The following is a 26,666-nucleotide window of genomic DNA, read 5'->3' as shown; positions in this document are numbered from 1 at the left end:
ATGGAAACAGCATTATTTGGCTTGACAACAATAGATGTGTGTTGCCTAGCATATGATTTTGCTAAGCAAATGAGAATCGATAATCCTTTTAATAAAGAGTCGAAAATGGCAGGAGTGGATTGGCTGCGAGGATTCATGTCTCGCAATCCACAACTTTCTATTCGAACTCCACAAGCCACCAGTATAAGCAGAGCCATTGGCTTCAATAAACCAAAAGTAAATCAGTTTTTTTCAGTATACAAGTCATTATTTGAGGAACATAAGTTTTCAGCCAAACAGCTCTGGAATATGGATGAAACTGGAATCACAAATGTCCATAAGCCAGGAAAAATAATTGCAACGAAAGGCAAACGACAAGTTTCGAAAATAACTAGTGGAGAAAGAGGTGCTACTGTGACAGTTGTGTGTGCAATGAGTGCAAGTGGCACTTATGTCCCACCCTTATTTATATTTCCCCGTAAGCGAATGACTGATAGGCTGGCTGTTGGTGCAACCTCAGGCTCAATTATTAGAGTTAGCTCCAGTGGATGGACTGATTCATCTTTATTCATTGAATGGTTAACACATTTTGTTTCTGTGAATCATGCATCTAAAATAAATGAGCAATTAATTGTACTTGATGGTCATCACAGTCACAAAACACTTGAGGCCATTAACTTTTGTCGTGACAATGGGATCCATCTCATAACTCTTCCACCTCATTGTACACACAAGGTGCAACCTTTAGATCGTACATTTTTTAAACCATTAAAAGTTGGCTACAATACAGCAGCAAGCAACTGGATGTTATCACATCAGGGGCGTAGAATTTCATTTTTTGACATGGCAGGTATTTTTGCAACTGCCTACAACTTTACTGCAAACATTGACAAAGCAATCAATGGTTTTAGATGCTCTGGTTTGTACCCAATAAATGACCTTATTTTTAATGATGAAGCCTTTGAAGCAGCTTTGCTCACTAATAAAGCTGAGCCATTGAAAATCTGTCAGCAATCTAGTGAATTGCCTAATTTGCCTTTTGTTGCACCTATACAGTTGGCAAATTTCATGAGCACAACAACTACTGCTGCAAAATTAAAGGCTGTTGATGATGCAGTTTTGCCAATTGTTGATGAGTATCTTGGCCTTAATTCTCCTCTTAACATTTTGGAAAAGATTTCTCCACGTCCCAAATTTCCTGTTTTAAGACAACGAAAGAGAAAGACAGAGTCAGCTGAAAACCTTACTTCTTCACCTGTCAAGAAGCGACTAGAAGAGCATGAAAACAATGTAAAAAAAAACCAACAAGCAGTCATATTGCGTAAAGAAAAAGCTGCACTTAATAAGGTGATCAAGCAAAAAATGAAATCAATAAATTTGAAGACAAAAAAGGTGAAAAAGCCTGAAAAGCAGAAAGCAGAAAGACCTAATGGCATAAAGAAACAAATGAAAAAGAAGAAAGATATGGTTTCTGCCTCTGAAATTTTTATCACTGATACAACTCTATGCACCATATGCTCTTGTCCATACAATGTGCCACCATTTGATGATTGGACACAATGTAGTTAATGTACATCTTGGTACCACTTTTCATGTGGTCCAGATGATTCAGACTTATGCTACTACTGTGAATCATAATCATGTATATGTTATTTGAACATTTATGTTAGTGATATAAATTAAAAAAAGTTATTTATCTTCAAGACAATTGCATAGAATATATGCAGTGTTTATATTTCAGTTATTTTAATAAAATGTAAAGAGTTTTAATAAAGAACTATTAATAGCTTTTATTTTAACTGATAGTTATTTTTAACAACTGTTTAAAAGATTTGGGGCAAGATGCACTCTTTGGAGCATCTTGCCCCACGGCTGGGGCAAGATGTCTCCTTGCACAATTATTAGTTTTTTTAATTTTAAAGTTTATCACCAGTAATAAAGTAGTTATTTTATCTTACCAATGTCTTCTCTTATAAGTAGACTTTGATATTAAAAAGAAAAATTACAAGAAAATGTAAAAGTATTTGTTATATACGCTAAAGTTTGTTAAGAGGGGCATCTTGCTATACTTCCCCTACCCTATACTTCAAAAAATGTTTTTAAAAACGAATTATAGACTAAATTAGCGTCATCAGAATCATTTATGTGATTCCAATGAAGTAAAGACAATTGTTCCTTGAATGCGATACAATTTGTTTCTGTAAAAAATCGTTTAATAAGATCGTTTATTTTGATGGAGCAGTTTTAAGTTTTCAACGTTTATAGAAAAAAAAATTTTAAAGTGATCTTAGACGTCACTTTTAATTATGCCTTTTTCTATAGATAAGTTAAAAATATCTGTAGCAATTATATTGTCTAATAATGAGTCTAATGATTATGTAATTCTAGTAGGTTTGTTTATTAACGGTATTGCTCCATTTTCAAAAATATCATTATAAAATTTTTTAACGTTGTTGTTAGCGTGGTAATCGTAGCAATTTAAATTAAAATCACCATTTAGTAGTTGAACTTCATTTCATGTATACATTTTTTAATTATATCATTTTGCAGAAATTCTTTAAAATTTTCTATTACGCCAGATGGTGGGCGATAACAACAACTTAAAATTATATTTTTAGAATTTTGGGTTATAATTTCAATAGCCAAAACCGCTTTATCGCCGTCAGAAACAGTTAAAATCAGGCCTATTAATGTAAGGATTCATTAATGTAAAAAAGAACACCACCACCTTGCTTTTTAGTTTTACGCGCTAAAGAAATTATATTAAAATCTGGAAGGTGGAGATTTAAACTTTTTACATCTTCAGAGCTACACCCAGTCTCTGTGATGCATATAATGCTAAAAATATGTTATGTTTCCTTTAAGTTAACATACAAATTTTCGAAATTTTTTTTTTAAGCTTCTGATATTAAAATGAATAACATTATAAAAATCCCGCTGAAGAAAATCTTTCATTTCATATAAAAGTATGAACAGTTTTGAAGAGCACCTGTTTCGCTAAAATATTTTAAGTCAGGATCGGAATCATTATCAAGTATAAAATCATTAGTTTGAAACAGTTAAATGAACTTGGTTCAAAATTAATTATTTGGTTTGAATCCATTTTCAGATTTTTATAGTTTTTATAAAAAATGAAAATAATAAAAAACAAAATATGCTTAAAAATCGCGTGTGATTAGTTTATTGTAAACAACTTTAACATACTTTCCTTTGCGCTCGTAGCTTCTGTAAATAACTTTCGTCTTATTTCCATTGTACGTGCACTGAAATCCTCGTTGACAAACAATTTTTCATTCCAGAGTTTCGCCTTAACAAACTTTTCCAAAATCGTACTTTTATCTTTATAGTTTAAAAATTTTACTACGATAGTTCTGTTTTTTTTTAATTTTTTCACCCAAATCTTTTTCTCCAACCCTATGAGCTCTCTCGATTTCAATATTCAAGATTAGCTTACTCCTTCAGCTACAAAATGATCAACTGTATAAATCTTTCCTTCGTTTTTATTATTTTCACAAAACTTGTTCGCACGTTTTTGTAAGAGCTCTTTTTTAGACATGGTTTATAATTGAAACTTTTAAAATAATTAAGAAAGATAAATATGATTTTTGCATTTCGTTAAACCCGTTAAACGCGAGTGAGTGAGTGCGTGTGTGTATGTGTGTGTGTGCCAACTGTAATTCAAGCTGATTGAATTTTGATCGCGTAGAATTCGTTTGTCGTTGCCTTTTTTTTAACTGTCGGTTAATCCCGTGTAGACACGTGCGTTCATACAAAAAAATTTTTAACGCGAAAATAAAACACTTTTTGAAACATACTTTAAAGAAGAAAAAAATAGTGTGGGTAAAAATAAAATCAATCAAGCGTTTTTTTATTTTGATTGTACATTATTATATTGTTTTTATTTTATTTCATTATTATAATATAATAATGCAATAAAACACAATATAATTTATATTTACTCAAAATTTTTAACATTTAAAGTATAAAGTTAATAAAACCTCAAAAAATATTTACAACAAAAAGCACAAAATTAGATTTACTATCTGGTTGATTTTGAATGTTTTTTTCTTTGGTTTGGTAACTGAGTTCTATTGTTTTTCAACTTGCACAATTTTCTAGAACTTTTTTCTTTTTCAGAATTTCCCACAAAGTTACTACAAAACTTTACTTCACGCTCAAAAGAGTTGTTTACAACACATAATAAAAATCATACTTTGGAAGGTTTTTTACTATTTTAATATCCCAGCAAGCATTCTATAGCGGGATTTCAGTGGGCATATATACACAATTTGAGCGGAACACTTTAGTTTTGCTCATCAGCTACATTAATGGCAGCCGTCAAAAGTGGCTAGTCACTAATAACATATCAGAAAGTTATCAGCTGGCCGTTTATAGCGGCTGCCACAAATGGTATTATTGTTTTGCCAAATCTAAAACTTTTTCTTTTTCATTTTATTTCATTTGCTGTCACGTAATATTTTAGCAATACTATTTTATCGGCAACCTTTTGACTCTGATTGTTGTTAAAGAGACAATAGGGCTAACTCTTCATTGAGGTATCATATGTGTTTGCTGAAAGCTTTTAGAGCAGCATAAATTATAAGTTTTATAATTAAATAACGAGTTGATAAGATTTAAATTATTAGTAGATGCGGCTGAAGATATAAATACACTTAGCCACTATGGAATGTAATAAAATACAACAAACAGAATAATCCTTGTGTATTTTTATCGAGCAAAAACTGTTTCTTTGGGGAGCTGGATGGTCCCAGTACAAAGTTTATAGAGCATAAACAACAACAAAATTAACAGTATAAGTTTTATTTTGACATCTTGTATTTTGCTCTTGGTCGAGTAAATTCAGAGAACACTAATTTTTGTCCATCTCCTAGATATTGTATTGTTAATTGAACAAGTTATTTATAATCCCTTTTATTGAAACTGCGACTCATTGGTTTTTGACAAAGATTGATGACGGCCACTTTCTTGTTTATCAAAGATTCTGAAACTTAAAGGAGAAACTTGAGTTTTAACTTTTCTTAAATCAGAAAACCAAACAATGTAACGAATTTTTTTTAGCTTTTAAAACTGATGCTAGTTTAATTTTGAAAAAGAGATGATATTAAAATACTCGACTAAACGTGCATAAATTGTATAGCTATAATTATATTTAATATATTAATGTTTTTTTAGCTTACAAGTAGAATATCGATACCTTTTTAAACCACTAAATTCAAACTGTTCCATGCGTGAATTAGTATAATCTCCCTTGTTTGGTGCTGGTAAGCAGGCTAAAGAAGAGCCAATATATTTTTCTTTTTCTTCAATATATTTTGCATTGAAACACACTATGCAGTTATATAGTTTGATACTGCTATTTCAAAAATCATGCCTTCCACATAATCAACCCAATTCCAATCTCCCTTGTAGCTATTCTGCCGCCTCAGTAATCATTAGTCTCATCTTTTTGGTTCATTTACATGGCAGCGTAGTAATTTTACATATAAACATGTTAAAAAGTAAATTTACATCCAAACATGTTAATAAATTACTTTTTAAAAACCAATTTTAATTGAGTTCGTAGATAAATATATTACTTTTTCATTCGTAATTTCTAATATCACAACAAGTTAGACCTTGCCCAAGTTTAATTTTCTATCTACCTGAAAGAAAAATTGGCGACTTTTCTTCTTTAACATTTTGTTGAGTGAATCCATTAACTTGATATCCTAATGAACTATATCAACATTTGGAGGTTTTCCGGAGCTTTTTTATTTTTGTAGTGCACATTCCATTTTGTTTCTAAATGGTTTTCAATAATAAATACAAGAGTAATGCAAGAGTAGTGCAAGAGTAACAAGTATTTATGATTATTCCAATTAAACTTTTATATCATAACTTAACAGAAATTAAAATAAATTGATTAAAACTCAGAAACATTTATTTTTGAATCAATATATATTTACTTTTATGTTATAGTAGTGTAGCTAAAGTTGATTCTAAAAGAACCACCAGACTTAGCCCAAATTATTGAGTGGAAAAAATAACGCTGCAACAAGTGTAACCTAGTACTAAACGGCTGTTTCAGTAGCTTTCGATAATTTTAGAATAACATATGGTATAAAAACAGATGTGCAAGCTTTCAAACTTTTTTGAAAGATTGCTGCTTAGTTTCATAACTAGATCCTGATTCATTTGTTTCAAGATCTAGACAAACCTCTCCTGTCTCCTTTAAAGTGTTTTTAACCTTTTATCATATTGAAATGACGTTCTTTTTCTCTTTGGATTCTTTCTTGTTTAAAACATTTTCTGTTGACACGTTTTTACTTAAGGCTTCGCGTACAGTCAATGAATCCATGTATGCTTTCCTATCAGTCATCATGCTGATCAGAAACTGTTTAACCTTTTTTCTCGGTTGTAAAATAGTAAAATTGAGTTAACCGTTTCATTTGCAGCACCTTTCTCAATTTTCGTAGAGATGTGCGCAAGAAAACATATAAGCACCTGATAGACAGTTGGTAGGCAAGATCTTTGTATATCTTTTTTCACTTTCAATAGAGATTCTAATATGGTTATTACAGTTTAGTTACTATTATTATAATGTAACACAATATGTATGAGTGTATGTATGTTATCAGTATGATTATTGTGAAAAACCTTAGGTCTTTTTATTTAAACGTTTTTATCAACTTAACTTGTCAAAATTTTTTTGTTCATATACCAAAAAAGTTTAGAATAAACTGGCAGAACTGGTAGAACGCTTTTAAAATTGAAACAAACAACAAAAATCAAAAGTCAAAAAAAAAGGTACAAAAGCTACAATTAAAATTATTGATCGGGTTGTTTTCAATGTTTATTTTATTAAAAGTTCATACTTTTCGTACGATTAATATAAGGGAAGATTTATATTTATATAACCAACTTCTATTTATTACTATTTGTTTTATTCTTAGAATTTGTATCATTTGTATCATTATTCTGGGAATTTTATGCTGGTAATATCATTAGGCACAGCACACCTGATGGGTATCACCAAAGTTAGCAAACTTTTTTAGCCTTTAACTCTTACACTATTTTTTATTTATAATAAAAGATTCACAAATATTTATTAGATTCATTTATATAAGAAGTATTACAACTGACTATGTTACAACATCTACATCATCTTCAAAATAGGTCCTCACTGTCACCGTGACATTAATTACAATATTCCATAATTTCGTCAACGACGCACCCTTTGTTATAACAACATTCGTCGTGGACATTAATGTCAGTTGGATAAACATCCGGATATTGGTGTTGGAACCAGGTATTATCTCGTTTATTCAGAAAATTGGAAGCGACATCATTAGGTAGAGTAAAATCTTTCTTTGTGATTGGCGTATCTAAATTGTTTCAAAATTTATATTAAATATACATTAATGTCAGAGTTTTAAAAAATGTGCATTTATTAGCGCAACAAAAAAGTGTATAATTTCAGCGTGTATTTTGTATAAAAAAAATACGCTTTTTCTTATATATTTATTTTTCTTATAATGTAGTATTTTTAATATTTGTATAATATCGTGGTTGATTGTTTTTTGCTGTTGTTGTTTTTTTTACATATATTACATATCTCGCAGACCTTATTGACAAAACTTCCGTTTTAAAACTTAATGGTAATGAATTAAACCCATGAACATTTTTCCTGTATAGAGATTACTTTGTGGGATTGTTCAATCACTAGATCCCGGGACTATATCACTAGATCCCGGGACTATATCACTAGATCCCGGGACTATATCACTAGATCCCGGGACTATATCACTAGATCCCGGGACTATATCACTAGATCCCGGGACTATATCACTAGATCCCGGGACTATATCACTAGATCCTGGGACTATATAGTTAAAAAACAGTTAAAAATAAAAGCGTTTTTTTACTCAAAATATTTATTTTTGACTTAACTTTTAACTTCAGTTTTACGCAGTGGGTCTTCTTCTAGTTATTCTTGGGCTTATAGTAAGACATAAAAAATTTCAATGCCTCCATTATTTAATAAGGTTTAACATGCTTGATCATTTAACAATGACAAAAATTTACTCGCTGTTTTTGCACATCTGTTTAAACGCGATTTCACAGGATTTTATAGACGAACCTGGTGGAATTGTGTTACCGGTTGTTAGATTCGCAATAAAAGTCTATATAGGTTAAAAGATATTACTAGTGATTTGTATATATATATATATATATATATATATATATATATATATATATATATATATATATATATATATATATATATATATATATATATATATATCTTTAGTAATATCTTTTATCCTTTAGATTTTTAATGTGATTTTAACTTCGAATTCTTTAGTTAATGAAGTTTTGCGAGTTCCACGTTCCTAAACTGATATGTGATACGCATATTTACATATAAATAATAAATCCCTAAAGCTTTGTCTGTTACCTACACAATTGCAATTTAATTCAGCCTTCTTTGAAAGCAAAAACATTAAAAAGACCAAAAAAAATTGTTTATATTGTTTTTCTTCTTTTGAGTTTAATAAATTGTAAACAGTTTTCCTGGTTTTATTTCTAAGTACCTAATCGAGCTTTAGTATATTATAAACTATTATAATAAAGTAGATTACTTCTTTAGTAAAATGTCTTAAATCTTGTTAAATGGATAACTTGTGATGTCATGGTATGTTGAAAGGTGTGATAACATTTTACTTAATGTAGGGTTAGTAAGTGTATTTTCGGCCACTATTTTAAGTCGGTCTCTTTTACTTAAATTTTATTTAAACAACAATTTTATTGTATTATGTTGTAAAAGGTATCAGGAATTTTCCCTTGAACCGTTGTAAAATAAGGTACTTATTTGATAAAAACTAAAAAGTGTAATATTCTACAATAGCCCCTCAATAGTTAGATTAAAAACAGAGTAAAATGAAACAGCGGGTAGAATGAAATAGTTATGACAATCTTTTTCTTTTGCTCTTTATTAATTATTAGATAATCATTTTAAATCACGTTGAAGAGAATACTTTTCTGAGTAAGATAATATCAAATTTATTTTTGATGAAAAAAAATTTGTTATAAATTTTTAAGTTTTCGAATGCGTAATATAATTTTTTTTATTATTTTGAAAAATGAACTTAAAACTCTAAAAAGTTAAATTTGATATTATTGAACTTTAAAGTTATACCAGTAAACTTTAGTAAAAGCTCAGTTCTTAAACGCGGCTTTTTTTATTAAATCTCAAGTGAGCAATAAATCTCCAACTATAACTTTTTTGTATTGAAAAAATTTTTAAATGAAATTTTTCTGAATTTAAATGTATGACTTTTACTGACTGCTTTTATTAAATGATTCTAATGAATAAATGAAAAATGCTAGTTACTCCCCTGTTAAATGCACTTTAGACTTAATTTTAATTAAGTCTCAAGTGACCAAGCTACCTCTATAAATTTTGTGCATAAATTTCAAATGAATTATTGTTAAATCTATTTAATATAAGATATGCCTCGAAACAACTTGCATGCACGGAAAAAAAAAAAACTATACACCAAAGAGCAAGTTGCGCTTGCGGTAGTTAAAATACAAAGCGGTGAATTTTCACTTAACAAATCTGCTAAATCATTCAGCATACCAGTAGCAACTCCTCACGGACGTGTCAACGGCATTGGTGAAACAATTGGCAATGGTTCAAGCACGAGATTGTCAAAACAACTTGAATCAGTTTTGGTAGATACGCTCATCAAATTATCCGATTGGGACTTTGGTAGAACTTACAATAACGTCATCACACTAGTTACTGACTATTCGCAACAACAAGCTCAATTTCATTTGTTTCCTAATGGTACACCAGGAAGAGATTGATATAACCTTTTCATAAACCTGTGGAATCATAGGTTGAGCATCAGAGCCGTAGGCAATATTTCATCACTCAGAGCCGCTTCTTGCACGCAAGAATTAGTAGCAAAGTATTTCAACACACTGCAAAGAGAATTCAACGTAGCAGGTATAAACAAAAACACTTTGTGTCATTTGTGGAGTTTTGATGAAATTGGCTTCTCTGGTGATCAAGGTAAGCAAAATATAGTTTGCCGACGTAGTACAAAACGACCATTAAAATTGGTAAACAACAATGAAAAAATCTATTATACAGTTGGAAATTGCATTAATGCTGCTGGTAATCGTCTTGCTCCTTACGTTACTTTTAAATCAGAAAATGTCTGTACAGAGATCGGTGTTTAAGTGATCCAGATGATGCCATATACGTTATATCTCCATCCGGATGGATGGAAGATAAGTTACTCTTTGGTGCCTAATATAAAGGAGGGGGGGGGGGGGGGGTTGGAATAAGCAGGAAGGGGTTGGAATAAGTGTGGGGGGGTGGTTGGAAATATCACTAAAACTTAATAAGCAGGGGGGCTGGAATAAGCGGGGGAGGGGGGTTGGAAAATTTTGAGTTTTTTTAAATACTTAAAGCAATAACTAAGTAATGTTTTTGTTAATTATTAACATATATATTAGTGTCTGAAAACAAGTAAATATATAATAAAGAAGTACTAAAGTCCAAAGAAGAAATATCAACAGAAGTCCAGTTCAAATAAGTTTCTCTCTTTACATATTTTGTAAAATGTCAAATATGTTACCCTCGTCCTCTTGCTCAACATCGGTATTATCATGAGCCTCTTTCATTCGTTTCTTGACGCTTTTTCGAGCCTCGTCAAAAGCTGATTTTATTTTTTTTAGATGTGGCTTGAAAATAATACTAGTTTCATTTTCCTCAAACACCTTCTGCAGTGCATCTAAAAACGTTGCGTCCTTATTAATCAATGGATCATCTGAAACATTTGTCAGTGATGGAATGGTATTGGAAGGATTGGTTGTAGCTTCAACCGTCACAGTTAGTGTTAAATCAGGCTGTGTTTCAGCATTGTTCTGTTCGCTATCACTTCCACTTTCGTCACTTCTGCCATCAGTTTCATTTCCATTTTCGTCTTCTAATAAGTAACGATCGTCCTCGATATAACCCAACAATTCCAAACCCTCGTGGTTTCTCCGAATACCTTTCGGTGGAATCAGGTTCTTGATAACCGACTGCAGGTTTACTGACACAGGTGATTCTGTTAGCTTCTTTCGAAATGTCTGCATGTCACTGCCGATCAGCGTAAACAGTTTATCTGAGACCAGGTGATCTTCCGATCCATCAAATGAACTGGTAACGAACAGTTTTTTGAATACCTCAGCAAAGTCATCTGGAACGTCTCTCCAAGCAGACAAAAGCATTTTGACCATATCTTCGCGTTTCGGTGAAAGGACTTTGTTTTTATCCACTTCCAGCATTTTCAACATCAAATCCATTTCTTCGTGTCTGTATAATGCCTTAAGACGGCAATGTAGATCGGTATCATTTGCTTGAATGAAACCAGTGACACCTCTTTGGCTTTCTTAAGCTGACTTTGTATTCATTTTCCCAGGATTTAATCCATTTATTACTAAATTTGAGTTTCTCTTGTTCAGGAGCTGAGTTTTGAATGAGCCATTCGCCATAAAGTTGCTGTGCTTTCAGCTTAAACAAACGTCGCGGCAAACGTCCCTTCAACGATTCTCTCACGTCTACGAACCAGTAGAATAATGCTACTCTTACTTCTGGGGCCTTCAATTTACGACCAGCACCAGCTCCTCGCGATTTTTTCGGTGGACAAGAGGAAGGATCTTGCAAACACTCTAGGCTGTTGTATGAACGGGATGCAAGTTTAACTGCTTTTACGAATTCAGGGTCGTCACTTTTTGCATCGACCAAATCAGTATAAAAGAATCGGACAGACTTTGCAACATATCCAGTTGTCGGTTTTATTGGCACGTGTCGTTTTCTTTTTGCATCGTATTTCGTCTTTCCTTTGTTTTTTATCACTTCGGCATCGTACTCTTCTTTGAACTTTTCCACAATTTTTCCAAGCTCCATTTTTTCTACGTTACTATATTGGCTTCTTTCTGTCCTTTTAAAAATTCTTTTCGTAGTCGCCATTTCGTTCTTACACTCTGATATTACAACGTATACAAATAAATAAGTACTGTAAATGATACGACGTGACGATAGAAAGAAGAAAATTTCTTTTTTAATGAATAATGACGTAACAATAGAAAGAAGAAAATAGAAAATTTTTGAAAAATTAATTAGCGGGGGGGGGGGGGGAACGTCTATTAGGCACCAAAAAATACTTGTGCCGTGGCTAACTAACGTGTATTTTCCCGCCATCAAGAAAGTTCTAGGTAATTATTTCAATCTAACTTTAATTATCTAACTATATTTATCTAATTTTACATTCACAAAAGATTACATCAATCTAATTATAGTTATTTTAGGTATTCATATTTTAGTCGTAGATGGACATGTGACACATGTCACTTATCGGGTCGTACTTATTTGCGTCGATGGCAATATCTTGTTGTTTGCTTACTAGCTCACTCGTCACATATTCTGCAGCCACTAGATGTCGGTATTTATTTCCATGTCAAAAGAGTTTGGTGCAAATTACTTCAACAGTTTTATGCAGAGACAAAGTTCAGCAACTTATCAAAAGAATATTTTAGTCACCAGCAAAAAAAACTTTTCAGCTCTGGTTAAGTTTTTACACGTACCCAAATAGACACTGGGTTTCAGAATACAGACTTTTTTCCACTCGATATCAATAAAATTGATCAGTCAAAGTAGCAAATTGCTGATACGTTTGAAACACCTTCATCTGAACCTAAACCTCCATCATCTCAACAACCAGAATCTATGATAGACCATCGCCAATACCAACACCAGGAACTATACTACCTTAGCCAACTTCCTCTGAATCTATACCAACATCTAGCATCAGCATATGTCACATAGCATCATAGTCATCAGAAAGGATGACTTTTGAGGTGACTTCAAAGTCACCCAAAAGTCATCCTTTCTCCAAACAACCTTCAATATTGTAGTAACTCCGGCTATTCAAAAGGAAATTCAAAAAGAGATTGAAAAACAACTGCAATCAGCCCAGTCACTTGCAGCAGCTTTACAACAAATGTTTCGTATCCAACACGTTGACACAAAAAAAGCACTGAGTTTTATTGCACTAAAAAATGCCGCACAACTGAAAACTCAACTCAATCTCTAGTACCTCTAAATGACTCAACATCATCACAAGAATAAAAAAGTTTATTTTATTTGATTGATTTTTTAATTGTTATTTTTAATTGCTTTTTGTTTTTTTAATAAACTGTTGTCTTAATTACACATATATTTGCGTATTTCATTCTCCCCGAATGTCAGTGTAGAATGGAATAAATTTTTTTTCAATCAAATAAAATTTCATAGAGAACTTAAAAAAAAAATTATTTGTTTTTTATATATTAAAATACAGCTCAATATTCTCTAGAACTTTAAAAAAAAAAAATTAAAAATTTTTTTTCCGTAAAAATAATTAAAATCCTTAACTTTTCCATTTGATCCTATTTTACTCTAATAATAATTTATTATTTGTAGCAAAAAATTACTTGATTATTTGAAGCAAAAAGTAACTAATAAGTGTTTACTTCCTTAATAACTTCTATCAGGTATTATTAAAATAATAATCTACGATACTACTTCTTTTTTTTCTTCTATTTCTATAAAAAGAACCCTATTTCTCTCTTTTAATATGATAATACTAATCTTATTTCCAGCAAACTTGATATAAAAAAAAACCCATCACTATCAAAAAAGGTGCCAAACAACAACAATAGCGAAGAAGATGTTGAAAATACTTTGAAACATCATCGAGAGCAAAGAATATCATTAACAAAGTGTGCATTCAAGTTCAATATACCAAAACCGACATTGATTGACAGAAATAAAAGTAATAACGATGGTTACCATGGAAGCGAAAAGCAAACAGCTTTATTAGTTGAAAATGAAAAGTTATTGATTCATTTAATTCAATGTTTTAGCGATTGGGGTTAAGGTTTGACATAAGCCGACCTAATTTCTATTGTTCAACACAATTTAAAAAACACAAAACAAGAGCATTTATTCAAAAATGGCAAACCTTCATTGCAGTGGCAGTTTGATTTTTAAGAGATGGAAACATGATGTAGCGTTATGTAGAGCAGATAACATTGCATCAAAAAGAGCTTTATCTTGCACTTTCAATATAATTGAAAAATATTTTAACAATTACATGAAACAATACGATGAAGCCAAAAACGATTACTTAAAAGCTTCACATATTTAAAACTGCAATGGGTGTGGTTTTAGGTAGTGACCAATGAAAACTTTTAATTTTATGTCAAAAAGGTGCAAAGTGTGTTCTCAAACTTACATGAAACAACAACAAATTTAATTATACCTTAAAATTCTGCGTCTATGCAACAGGCTACTACGTACCTCCTTTCGTTGTTTATGAATCAAAAAGATACTTATATTATTCATGTTGCAATAAAGGTCCAACCAGCACAGTGTATACAAGATCAGATTCAGGATGGATGGAGAAATCGCAACTTATTGAGTGGTTGGAACGGCTATTTATACCAGCATTTAAAGCGGTAGGCGGAAAATACATTTTTGTATTAGATGGTTACAGCACTCATGTGTCATTTAAAGTTATTGAAATATGTTAAAACAGCTCATTTAAGTCATATTTTGCAGCCACTGGACGTCAAAATATATTGTCACGTTAAACTTACTTGAATAAACGTTTTAAAATCAAATTATTTTTCGAGTTAATTCTCGAAGTTTTACATGAAAGTGACAAGTGCTTTACCAGAAAACACGCAATCAGTGCGTTCAAAAAAACAGAGTTATTCTTTTTAAATAAATTTAATTTTGACCTCTTAAAATTAAAAATAATAGAAATATTTGAAGATCCAGCACAAGAGCTTGCATCACAATCAACATTGACTATATCATCAACTGTCACACAGCGTTCATCAATTTCTTCAACACCAATGTCAAATATTTTATGTGAGTATTACAACAAAACACATATTTTAATTAAAATTGGTTTAGTATCTGCAATAAAAACATTTCTGCAAGAAATTATTGGCACTGATAAACAAGTGCAATTGTTACAACAAATAAGGAAAAGTGAAACAAAAACAGATTATTGAGTGATTTTTTTTTTTTTAATTTAGACTATTGTAATTTTTTTTGTTGTTGTTGTTTTATTTTATTTTATTATTATTATTATTTTTTGACAGTATAATATTTTTTTTAATTTTTCACACATTAATACTGATTTGTCATTAAATTTATTATTATAGTTTCTACTTCGATAGAGATAAGGATAAAAAATAAGGATAAAATAATAATAGCTCAAATAAATTAATATTTTTACACCCTTTTTAAAAGTTTTAACTTTATCTTAAATAATTCTCTCCAGAAACTTCATAATCGTAGACATAACTAAATATAAATAAAAGTTAAGAACTTTACTAAACCACTTTTCACATAAAAATCTTTCAGTGTGTTAAAGGTTTTTGTATTGATATCAAAGTCATGTCTTTGTAGTGATATGCACCTTTTTGCTTAAATTACTATTTAGGTTTACTTTTTTTTATTTATTTTTTTGTGCATAAATTGTATATTTTTAAATGATTTTGTAATGTAAATTTGCCAAAATAAAATTAAACAATGAAAATAGTTGCTTAAGCGGTGGAATAATATCTCTCTTAATTTAACCACAGGTATTGTATAGAGTAAAACTCAGAAGAAATCGAGTTAGATAGATAGCATAGAAACAGCGGACAGATATCTATTAATTTAACCACTTATAAAAACTGTTTTATTGATGGTGTACGAGAAAAATGTTTTTAACTTGTATATCTTTTATAGAGATTTTATATATGACAATGAACTGAATTTTAGATTGGTTTTACATAAACAGCAATTCATTCTTGACTTTTTATAATTACCGCTTTGGTATAAATTTCTGAATTTGGTGTGTCAATAAACCAGGTATTTCAAAGTTATCAATCACTACGTTGGAAATTCTTGCTTAATTAGACAGCTAAAACAGGACACCATCAATAAATCAACCGTTTAAGCAACTACTTTCATTGTTTAATTTTATTTGACGAATTCACTTTACAAAAATGTTTAAAAATATACAATTTGTGCAACAACAAAAAAAACACAAAAATTTGAACCTAAATAGTACGTTGGAGTTAATGGCGTGGAGCAATAAGAAGTTTATGGCCAGGTAACTTTATACAACAATATAATATGTTCTAATTCCATAATTGACAGCTTCTTTAGCCAAAGTGTCTTGCTTTGGTTAGAGTGTGTGTTGATCATGTGATAACACAGTGCTTAAAACTTGTAATATTTGAAAAATTGAACTATTCGCTTGAGAAACTGAAACAGATAATGGTAACAAAACTAAATTGTCTTTGAATTAAGTTTGTTTTCAATTATTAATGGGGTCGAAGAAGTTTAATACAAAATTTTTGGAACTTTTTTTTTCGGTTTTTAAAGCTCCAAAATTTATTAGCTATTTAATAAACATTATTTACTCGAAAAAAGAAAAAAATTCTTTCAATCCTTACATTTGGGGATGATGAAATATGTCGATGGGTAAGTATTTTTAAAATGGTAGGTATTTTTAGGTTGTATTCTAGTTATTTTTTTCTTTGTTAGGAAACTTTCTCATAATTTTAAAAACTAATTTTAATATAAGTCTGTTGTGAAGTACAAGTTAAAAAATTTAAAGTATATATTACAAAGATATTACCGCAACACTTTAGGCATATATTTTAGATAATAAAAGATGCATGCAAAAATCATACATCAATTGATGCAAAAAAAAGTTCCATACTAAACTATCGTCAGCTTTGCTAAAATTAGGCAAATGAACTTTGGTAACAAAACTAGGTTCTGATAACAACATTTGAAGGAATATCGGTTTGATCCTCCTTGTTATTACTAAAACACAATGTCGTTAATTATTTTAAAATAGCTAAACAAATAAAGAATTATCTTTTTAAATTAATTGCTAAATACTAAATTTGTTAAACCTAGGACGAGCATTTTAGTCTCGACAAATTAAAAACTTCTGCAGAAAGCACAAAATTGATCCACAATATTCAGTCAATAATTCTATCAACTTTGAATTCATTGATAGCTACTGAGTTCAAGCATTGTGTGTTTAGGACCAGTGCGTAAATCAGCATTAACCCGGTGTGAAGGTAACACTTGGCCATCATTATAGGGATGTTTAAGCAATTTTTTTTCTCACATGTTTCATTTTGTCTTTAACGTTTTTTAGAAATTTTGATTTTTAGTATTCGATCTAACATATTTATGATAACAATTGAACTTGTAACTCTGCGACATGTGCCAATCTAGATATCGTAGCTTTTACCTGTCAATATTACTACAATATACCGTTAACTTTTATTGTAGCATTGTAGCTAGCTACAACATAACAACAAACTTGCAGCTAGTCGATGATGTAGCTATCAAAGTTTTGTAGTTAGCGATATTATTACGATGTTTTAAGAGCTATCGTAGGTAATTAGCAGGCTACAACATAACAACAAATCTAGAGCTAGTAGGTGGCTGTAGTCACTAAAAGAAGAGGTTGGTGGCTACATATTGTAACTTTCTAGCTAGCTACTGCGTAACAACAATTCTATAACTACTATGTGGCTGTAGCCACCTATCACTATAGCGAGATGTATACACATATCGATAAGTATATTTGCATACATTAGCGGTATGTATATACATAAAGACAAGTTTGTATTTACTTGATTGCTACATATCGCAGATTTGTAATTATTGACGTAGTTTTTTTTTCAAATAAAACTACTAAAATAATAGTATATATATAATTACAAGCAAAAAATTAAAAAAGTTTGATTGATATAAATAGAAATCTGGTTTTAATAATAGTAATGCACATCGTGTCGTTTTAGTTTAGGAAGATTAAAGGAGATAATAAAAGTAGATTTTACATAAATATGAATAAGTAATTAATAATACAATGTAAACTTTTTCAATTTTGGCCAAAGCGGCAAATTGCTAACTTATTTAACTAGCAATCCTCGTGGAGCAAATTGCTAACTTATTTAACTAGCAATCCTCGTGGAGCAAATTGCTAACTTATTTAACTACAATCCTCGTGACAAAATTGCCATCTTTTTTGTTACAAATTTCGATAGCCCCTAGCCGATTTCTCACCGGGGGGAGACTAATTTAAAACAGAATTAGCTTTGTACGTGTATCTTATGGCTTACATCTCGCATATTTATTATTAGCTGTCTGATGAAAAGACTTAAAACCAGCATTCAATCAATATATAATCATTCAAAATACATTATTAAAGTATATTAGGCAATTTAAAATTACAGAAATTACTGAAAAGTTATTATTGGGCTTTCCATGGAAAAATATTACTTAATAATTTTCCATGGAAAAATATTAAGTTAGCATTATTTGGTTACTGCAACTTATACTCTTATTATTGATTTTTATAGTGTTTCAAATGTCCAAAGTTATAGATATCCAAAGTGTTAGATATCCAAGATTTTTATAGGTATTCAAAGTTTAAGATTTTATAGAGTTTTTTATATAGTTTCATAGAATTTATATATAGCTTTTATAGAGTTTTTTTTTTTTATATAGTTTTATAGAATTTTCTTCATAGAAATTTAATGCGTCTGTAGATGGCTAAACCACCATATGGCTGCTATTTTAGTTATCTTTACAAATAAACTGTACCCATAAATAGCTCGAAACAAGTCGTTAACTTGATAATCAAACGTTTTAATAACTTCAATTAAACCACACTTTTTATCTAAAGAGGTTGCATATAATAAGATTTACCTTTGCTTGAAGTTTATGTCAATATCAATACTTGTCATTTAGATTGTATATTATGCAACTCCGTTGTATTCTATACCATATCTAACTGGAATTGTTTTTAAATATATATTTCTATTTATTAATGCTACGCTTCATTTCTAATAGAGTTAAAATGCCTTCTAGCTTTTGTTGAGTCTGGATTGATGCAAATCCTCTAGCTTTAGTTGAGTCAGGATTGATGCAAATATTATTGTAAATTTATCAAATTTTTTTAATTTTTTAACTGCTGTACTTAAATGGTCTTTTTCTTACACATATTGGAAAACTTCAGCGGCATGGAAAATTGGTTTTTAAAAGTTTTTTCATAGATTTATAACTAAATTTGCATCAAATGGTATTTAAAATTTTTATGTATTTAAAATGATTTGAACCATTTTTGTGCAATCTATTTGCTTGTAAGATATTTTTAAATCATTAGGTTTGTTTCAGATTCCTACAATAATTTTATTTTTTTGACTACAAAATAACTTTACGTTTTTATCTGTTTTTTATAACCCATACTTTTACGTTTATTTTGTTATCTTTATATTTAAAACTTTTACACATTTTTATTCAGGTTTTATGCATGCTGTTTTAGGATATTATACAGACGGCCCCGCTGTTGTTTAACAGAATATATAAGACAATTTATCATTCCCGCTGAGAGAAATAAAAATATTTTAAGAGCAAATTTTGTGTCTGTGTGTGTGTGTGTGTGTTGTTTTTGCTATTTATTTGTTGTTGATATTTTTTTTTTTATTATTATTTTTTTTCAAATACTCTACTTTTTCTTTATCATGTGTTTCCAAATAAGTATTTTTTTTGAATGAATTTTGAAAAAATGACGTCATATTTTATTTTGACGTTGAATTTTGATGGAATAAACAATTTAAATTTCAAAAAATGCCAATTATTGTTTTAAATAGTAGGATTTAAGTTTTCTAATTTACACTAATTTTCACTAATCTATTAATAAATTTGAACAAAAATTAAATACTTTTGATGTAGGTGAAATAGACAAAATTTGATTTAGTTGGAATGGCAAAAAAAATTTTCATTGAGAATGAATTATGACAGACTTTATAATTTGATTATAAATATACTACTCTAATATGGTTTTACAATGATTTTAATGACAACATTATAGTAAAGATTAACTCAAATAAAACCATTTTGATTTAAAAAACATTGATTGTTTAACCAGACCTTAAGCAGCATATCTTATTAACTTTGAAGACTAATTTATTAATCCCTATGTCAAAAGTACTAATATGAAATAAAATTATTTTAATATTTGAAAATCAGTTTTTCTAATTTAGACTTTATAAGTAATTTTATATATGTACATATATATATATATATATATATATATATATATATATATATATATATATATATATATATATATATATATATATATATATATATATATATATATATATATATATATATGTATGTATATAGGGTAAAGCGGGGCAAGATGGCGAACGTTTTGAAAGCCCTAAGCTATTGCAAAACTATCAGCCATGAAGCAGTAATGCTTTGTCAGTATATGCTTATCATAATGATTCATTGCCTGCATGAATTTTTAGTTTAAAAGTAGAAAAACTTGAAATAAAAATTAAAATAAAAAGTTCATAAATATGTCATCTGGTCACGTGACCGGCGCAAGATGACTTATTATGCAATTTCTGACTCCAACTTTATAAAAATTTAAAAATTGCAAACTAATCTAACTAAAGAAACATAAAATAAACACGTGTTGAAAAAAAATATTCTTAAAAAAGTTACACTCAATATATATATATATATATATATATATATATATATATATATATATATATATATATATATATATATATATATATATATATATATATATATATATATATATATATATATATATATATATATAATATATATATATATATATATATATATATTGAGTGTAAAATATTCTTAAATAAGTTACACTATATATATATATATATATATATATATATATATATATATATATATATATATATATATATATATATATATATATATATATATATATATAATACCAATGAACATACCTTTTTTAATTAACTTTGCCACTGGATTTGAAAAAACGCACAAGTGCTTGAGCAATGATTGCAAAAAAGCTTGCGTGCAAACTCTTAATTCTCTTTGTATGACTTTGTTTTCTTTTTTATTTACAGTATCATCTTCGTATTCGCCAACGTCAAAATTTGTTTTGTATTCTAATGCATTTTCAGTTTTCCAACGGTTATAATAGGCCTTAAGTATTTCATTGATGCGAGAAGTAAAACTTTCTTCATTTTTTAAGTCTTCTAGAATTTTCGCGTTGTCGTAATCATCCGCAGATTTTGAATCAAGTAAATTGTAAAAGTCAAATGTTAAACACATCCAAACAAATAACATTAAAGTGAAATTGTTAAAATTCATTTTTTCTTTTTACAAGTCTTCTACTCAGGATATCTAAATAAAACAACCGTTATAAAATCATACATATGAAAAAGCTATAATCAAAAGCAATATATAAAAAATCCTTTTTTGAACAAACGCTTTATTGTGTTCATGCAATCCAAATGCGTATTAAAATTCTGTTTACGGCAACCATACGGTTAAAGCGGAGTTTTTCCGTACATCAGAATATTAAATATCGCAACACATTTTAACGCATTAATCAACTTGGCGCCAAATTTAATTTAAATATAAAAAAATATATATAAAAATATGACCATAAATCGATTGAGTTTCCTAACACAATCTAGCTGTTTTATAGAGGTTTATATATATATATATATATAATATATATAAAATATATAAATATATAATATATATATATATATAAAATAAATATATATATATAATATATATAAAATATATAAATATATAATATATATATATATAACAAATATATATATATATATATATATATAAAATATATATATATATATAAAATATATATATATATATATATAAAATATATAAAATCGTAATTTGAAATATTTTAATGTTACATTAAACATATTTAAAATGTCATAATACATGAAATTTATAACAATTTACAGATTTTTAAAGTCGTATATTCGAAGGGGGTTAGATGATGAAATTTTTTATTCTTAATCTGTTGTGGTCACATCAACTGTTTAAAAACTCAATATAATCAAAATTCATACTAAAGAATAGCAGCAAAGTTAAGCAAAACCAAAATAAAGTTTTTTTTTTTAAACGTTCACCCCGCTGACTCAAATTTACTAGACCTAATACACGATTAGTTGCACCATATGTTAAACATACAATTCAAGAGATTGTATTTCAAAGAATACAAAACCTATTTCATTATAAGGAAGATACTATCCGTTTAATCATTACGTGTATATTATATGTTATAGTAAATTGTTATACGTAAAAATATTCTGACCTAATTCTTGCATAGTTGTTACATCAAAGGTACATTTAAATAAGCAAAATTGATTTGCTTTTAGAATGGCACTCCGCATCTTTTGTTATGGAATATATCATTATTTTTCTTTGAGGAGCAGAAAATATCCATGCAAATAAGGATTCATACTGTATATTCAAGAAGTTAATAAAAAATAAACTTATAAACAACTCACGTTTTTTCGTTAAACTTCATTCAATGAAAATATTAAATATAAACAAAACATAATCCTATCTCAATAAATAGTCAACGTTTTAAATGTTATCTTAACTATGTATTAAATAAGTTAAAATATCAAAAAAAATCTATTTCCTTCATTGTTATTAGATTGATTTATTTTGTTTTTTTTTGTTGTTATTTTTTTTTCATTTCTTCATTTAAATTTTTTTAATAAGTTTTCTTTTATTTAAGTTAACTAATTAAACTACACTGGAGTCCGCATAAACACTTATCAGATAATTGAAGATCTTATCAAAATTAAAAAAAAACTTTATTGACGTCTAAAAATAGCATTATTAAGTTATAAACTTATACAAACTTTGAACAAAATATAATATTTTTTACTAAATTTTAATTTTTTTAATTTAATTTTCCTTTGGTTATTCATTACGTATATATATATACATATATATATATATATATATATATATATATATATATATATATATATATATATATATATATATATATATATACATATGTTATATATATATATATATATATATATATATATATATATATATATATATATATATATATATATATATATATATATATATAACATATGATATGTTTTATATTATATTAAATGATATATTACAATATATGATGATAATTATATAATAAAATATATTGTGTAAAAAAAAACCTTATTGTAAAATGAGGTTTTACAAATGTCTAACATAAGTATTTTAGACAAAAAAAAGTACACACCGGAACATTAAAGACATCAAACAAAAATACAAAAGAAATTCAAACTAGAATAAACAAAATAGTTAATCGATGTTTCCTTTTAAACTTCCGCATGTCGTCTGGCCGGACATATTATAGAAAAATAAACAAAAGTACCATTAAGTTTATGAAAAAAAAACACATTTACATCTTCAAAAATTTCAAATTTTTGTATGAAAAAACGGCTATCATTAACACCGCTTGAATTAGTGTAATCTTGAATATATTTTTTAGAGTTTTATTATTTTTTAATAATATTGTAGCAATACGTTTTTAAAATGTATTTAACAAAATGTAAAAACATACCCACACACCCTATTAGGGGAGGGGGGTAGCAAATTTAGGGGGCCTATATATTTACTTTAAAGTGAATATGTAGGCCCTTAACATTAATAAATATTCGTGACATGAATATTTTTTAATGTTGTAAGTATTTATCAACGTTTAACGTTGACGATGACGTTTCTTTTCTTTTAAAATCATTTTTTACATAATCGAGTGTTGACTAGGTTAAGAGCCGTGGCTAGGCTACACCACACTCCCTATTTGGAGGGGGTCAAGCAAGTTTAAGGTGCCCATTTCCACATTTAGAGTCCCTTTTGTAAATTTTTTTTTTCTAGTAATACCTAGTGGAATATTTTTTAAGAAGTTGGGGCCCTATTGGCAGGTTTTAGGAAGGGGGTCTCCAACCCGCTAACCACGACACTGGCTAGGTTTACAAAATTATATCGCATTCACAAAATGGCGGTCGTTTATATGTCACAGTTTAGCGTTTATAATCAAATTCACAATGTCGGTGTCATGCTTATAATAAAGTTACATTACAGGCACACTGACAAATTATAAAATGGTTGCTATATAAACGCTACAATATAAATACCATCATGGTGTTGGTAATACAATCAACGTACCATAAATACATTAATAATTCACTCAATTATCAATTATACGTGTTTTTGAGTTATCATCGTGATTGTAAAGGATATGAAATAATGTTCATGATGTGATAGAGGTAGTAATGATATATAGATTATGATCAGGAAAAAAATGACAGAAAATTAATCTTTTAAATTTGATATAAACCATATCAAGATCTCATTTTAAATTAATCCCGAGATGAATACATACATTTATATATGTATATTTATATATATATATATATATATATATATATATATATATATATATATATATATATATATATATATATATATATAATATATATATATATATATATATATATATACATAAATTTTTTTTATTTATACTTTTATATTTTGTACTCAATTAAAAACCTTTTTAAAATTTCTATTGAATTAAAAAGTTTTTTACCTGCGTGAAATTTTTTTAATGACAAATTTTCATCACAAGAATTTCAACTGGTGTAAAAACTTTTTAATTGCAATAAAAGTTTTAAAAAGCTTTTTAAATGTGTACAAATTATAAAAGTATATATAAAAAATCTTTGTAAATATAATTAAAAATAAATTTTTCATCGAAAAATATATTTACAAAGATTTATCTAACTACAAATATTTATAAAGACTTATCTAAATTGTCTTACCTTTTTATAAACTAAGAATGATTTATCCAAACCGTAAAAATGTTTAAAATGATAAAAATTTATTCTTAACCTTTTTAACTTCTTTCAAATGAAAATTATCGAAAAAATATATTGTTAACAGAACTTTTCTGTATGTACACATAAGTCAAATCTTATTTAAAAAATAGTTTCTATCTGATAAATATGTTTTTGTTTTAAAAAAAAGTTTGAAAGATTTTTTTGGCGATTACGATGACAAATAGTTGATTAATTGTGAAATTCATCTCTTTTATCAATATGGCGTCAAGAAATAGTTGTTGACAATATATTTTAATGGAACCACATTCAAATATATAAATTCAATTAAATGATTGTTTTTATCAATATTTTGTTTATATAAAATTTATTACGTTATATTTCCCTTAATTTTAGTTTTTCAAGGGTCATATTACTCTAAATTATTAAATAAATTATTGCGGCAATCACCGATTTTTATAATATTTATTCAAATCGTTCGTTGCCGAAAAAAGTTCTTAATTAAATTAATATTTGCTATTTTATTTTTATTTTACTGATTTTCTAGTCATGAAAATGATGGCTTCTTCTATTTTTTTTTCTTATTAAAGTCAATACATATATATATATATATATATATATATATATATATATATATATATATATATATATATATATATATATATATATATATATATATATATATATATATATATATATATATATATATATATATATATATATATATATATATATATATATAATCATATTTATTACGAGATTCATGTATTAGATAAGAGAGAGCTCAGACAAAACGGGAGGAGCGTCGCTAGTCGATTCCATGGAGATAATAAACAATTCATAAACAAGATTTTTTTATTCAACTATTTTTAATTTTTTAAAAGAAGTATTAAAAGAGAAGGTCAAAACAATGGAGGTGGTAAAAAGTTATTTGTGGGCAGGACTTAGTTTGTGTGGGATTTACGTGTTTGTGTTTTATTTTTTTGTTTGTTTGTTTGTTTTTATAACTAACCGCGAGTAAAAAATAAATCTAAAAAATGCAGACAAAACTAAATTAACAAAAAAAAAAAAAAAAATAAATAAATAAATTTTTGGCATATATTAAAAAATCTAGCCAATAATAAAAATGTAAGTTTTTGTAATCTCTTGATTTGGATATTTGTTAACGCATCAATGTATAATAGAATGAAGTAGATGATATAATAAAAGAGTTATAAAACATTTATTTTTTTGCTCTTAATTAGTTATGGAATAAACTATCTGCAAATATTATTCAATCGTGCTGAAGAGAATTTTTTTCTGTATTGGATGATATAAAAATTTAATTAACAGAAAAAAATTTTTTTTTGATAATTTGTTAAGTTTTAAACCGCGCAATAAATTTAAAAAAAAAACAAAAAACTAACAGTTCCAAACATTTACAATATTTTCAAAGATTAAGGCGGTTGTCTATTGAAAACCATTGCTTAATTAAAGAAAGGGGGGCCTAAAAAGATTACAGCCTTGAGCCCCTCTAAAGCTTTGGCGTCTCTAATTCATAACAAATAGTTTTTTTAAAAAAGATACTTTAAAAATAAAATCTTTGATCAATCACATGGAAAAAGGCGTTTTGCTCTAAAATAGCCTCGGGCCCCAAAAAGTTTTAATCCGCAGCTGCTAAAAGTAATCCTTTTTTTAAATAAAGAATGAAATTTTTACTATTTGTGCAGTTTAAAAGAGAAAGTTTTTTCCTTTTAGAAAGTACATTTTGTTTATTAACACGCATTTTAATGGTATTTACAGGGTAAAAACAACTAAGAAACTTATTTTTACAATTCACTTACACATTTTTTCCTTATGAATTT

At 28.0% G+C, this 26,666-nt stretch overlaps 2 protein-coding genes across 4 annotated transcripts; one reads left to right on the top strand and one right to left on the bottom strand.

The window, feature by feature from the left end:
* On the top strand, positions 1-1,548 carry LOC136083093 (uncharacterized). Its single transcript, XM_065802498.1, has one exon. The coding sequence runs from the start codon at positions 1-3 to the stop codon at positions 1,546-1,548; it is 1,548 nt and encodes a 515-aa protein (XP_065658570.1).
* Positions 1,549-7,081: 5,533 nt separating this feature from the next.
* On the bottom strand, positions 7,082-25,042 carry ilp2 (insulin-like peptide 2). 3 transcript variants are annotated; one of them, XM_065803211.1, is made up of 3 exons: positions 24,808-25,042; positions 20,917-21,322; positions 7,082-7,364 (listed from the first exon to the last, which is right to left on the bottom strand). In XM_065803211.1, the coding sequence occupies exons 2-3, from the start codon at positions 21,287-21,289 to the stop codon at positions 7,177-7,179; spliced, it is 561 nt and encodes a 186-aa protein (XP_065659283.1). In that variant the 5' UTR covers positions 21,290-21,322; positions 24,808-25,042; the 3' UTR covers positions 7,082-7,176. The 3 variants fall into 3 exon arrangements, with proteins under 3 accessions (XP_065659283.1, XP_065659284.1, XP_065659285.1); XM_065803212.1 differs by lacking the exon at positions 24,808-25,042 and adding an exon at positions 22,468-22,718; XM_065803213.1 differs by lacking the exon at positions 24,808-25,042 and adding an exon at positions 22,272-22,416.
* Positions 25,043-26,666: the final 1,624 nt, after the last annotated feature.

This window comes from Hydra vulgaris, chromosome 08, assembly GCF_038396675.1.
Source record: "Hydra vulgaris chromosome 08, alternate assembly HydraT2T_AEP".
Lineage (NCBI taxonomy): Eukaryota > Metazoa > Cnidaria > Hydrozoa > Anthoathecata > Hydridae > Hydra > Hydra vulgaris.
The sequence above is the reverse complement of the archived record's forward strand: the minus strand, read 5'-3'. Positions and strand labels throughout refer to the sequence as shown.

Bases quoted from the DNA above. Each gene is read 5' to 3' on its own strand.
- LOC136083093 (XM_065802498.1), top strand. From the start codon at position 1: ATGGAAACAGCATTATTTGGCTTGACAACAATAGATGTGTGTTGCCTA.
- ilp2 (XM_065803211.1), bottom strand. From the start codon at position 21,289: ATGAATTTTAACAATTTCACTTTAATGTTATTTGTTTGGATGTGTTTA. The intron at 7,365-20,916 runs GTATGTTCATTG...GAAACAATTTAG, and splicing joins GGCAAAGTTAATTAAAAAAG to ATACGCCAATCACAAAGAAA.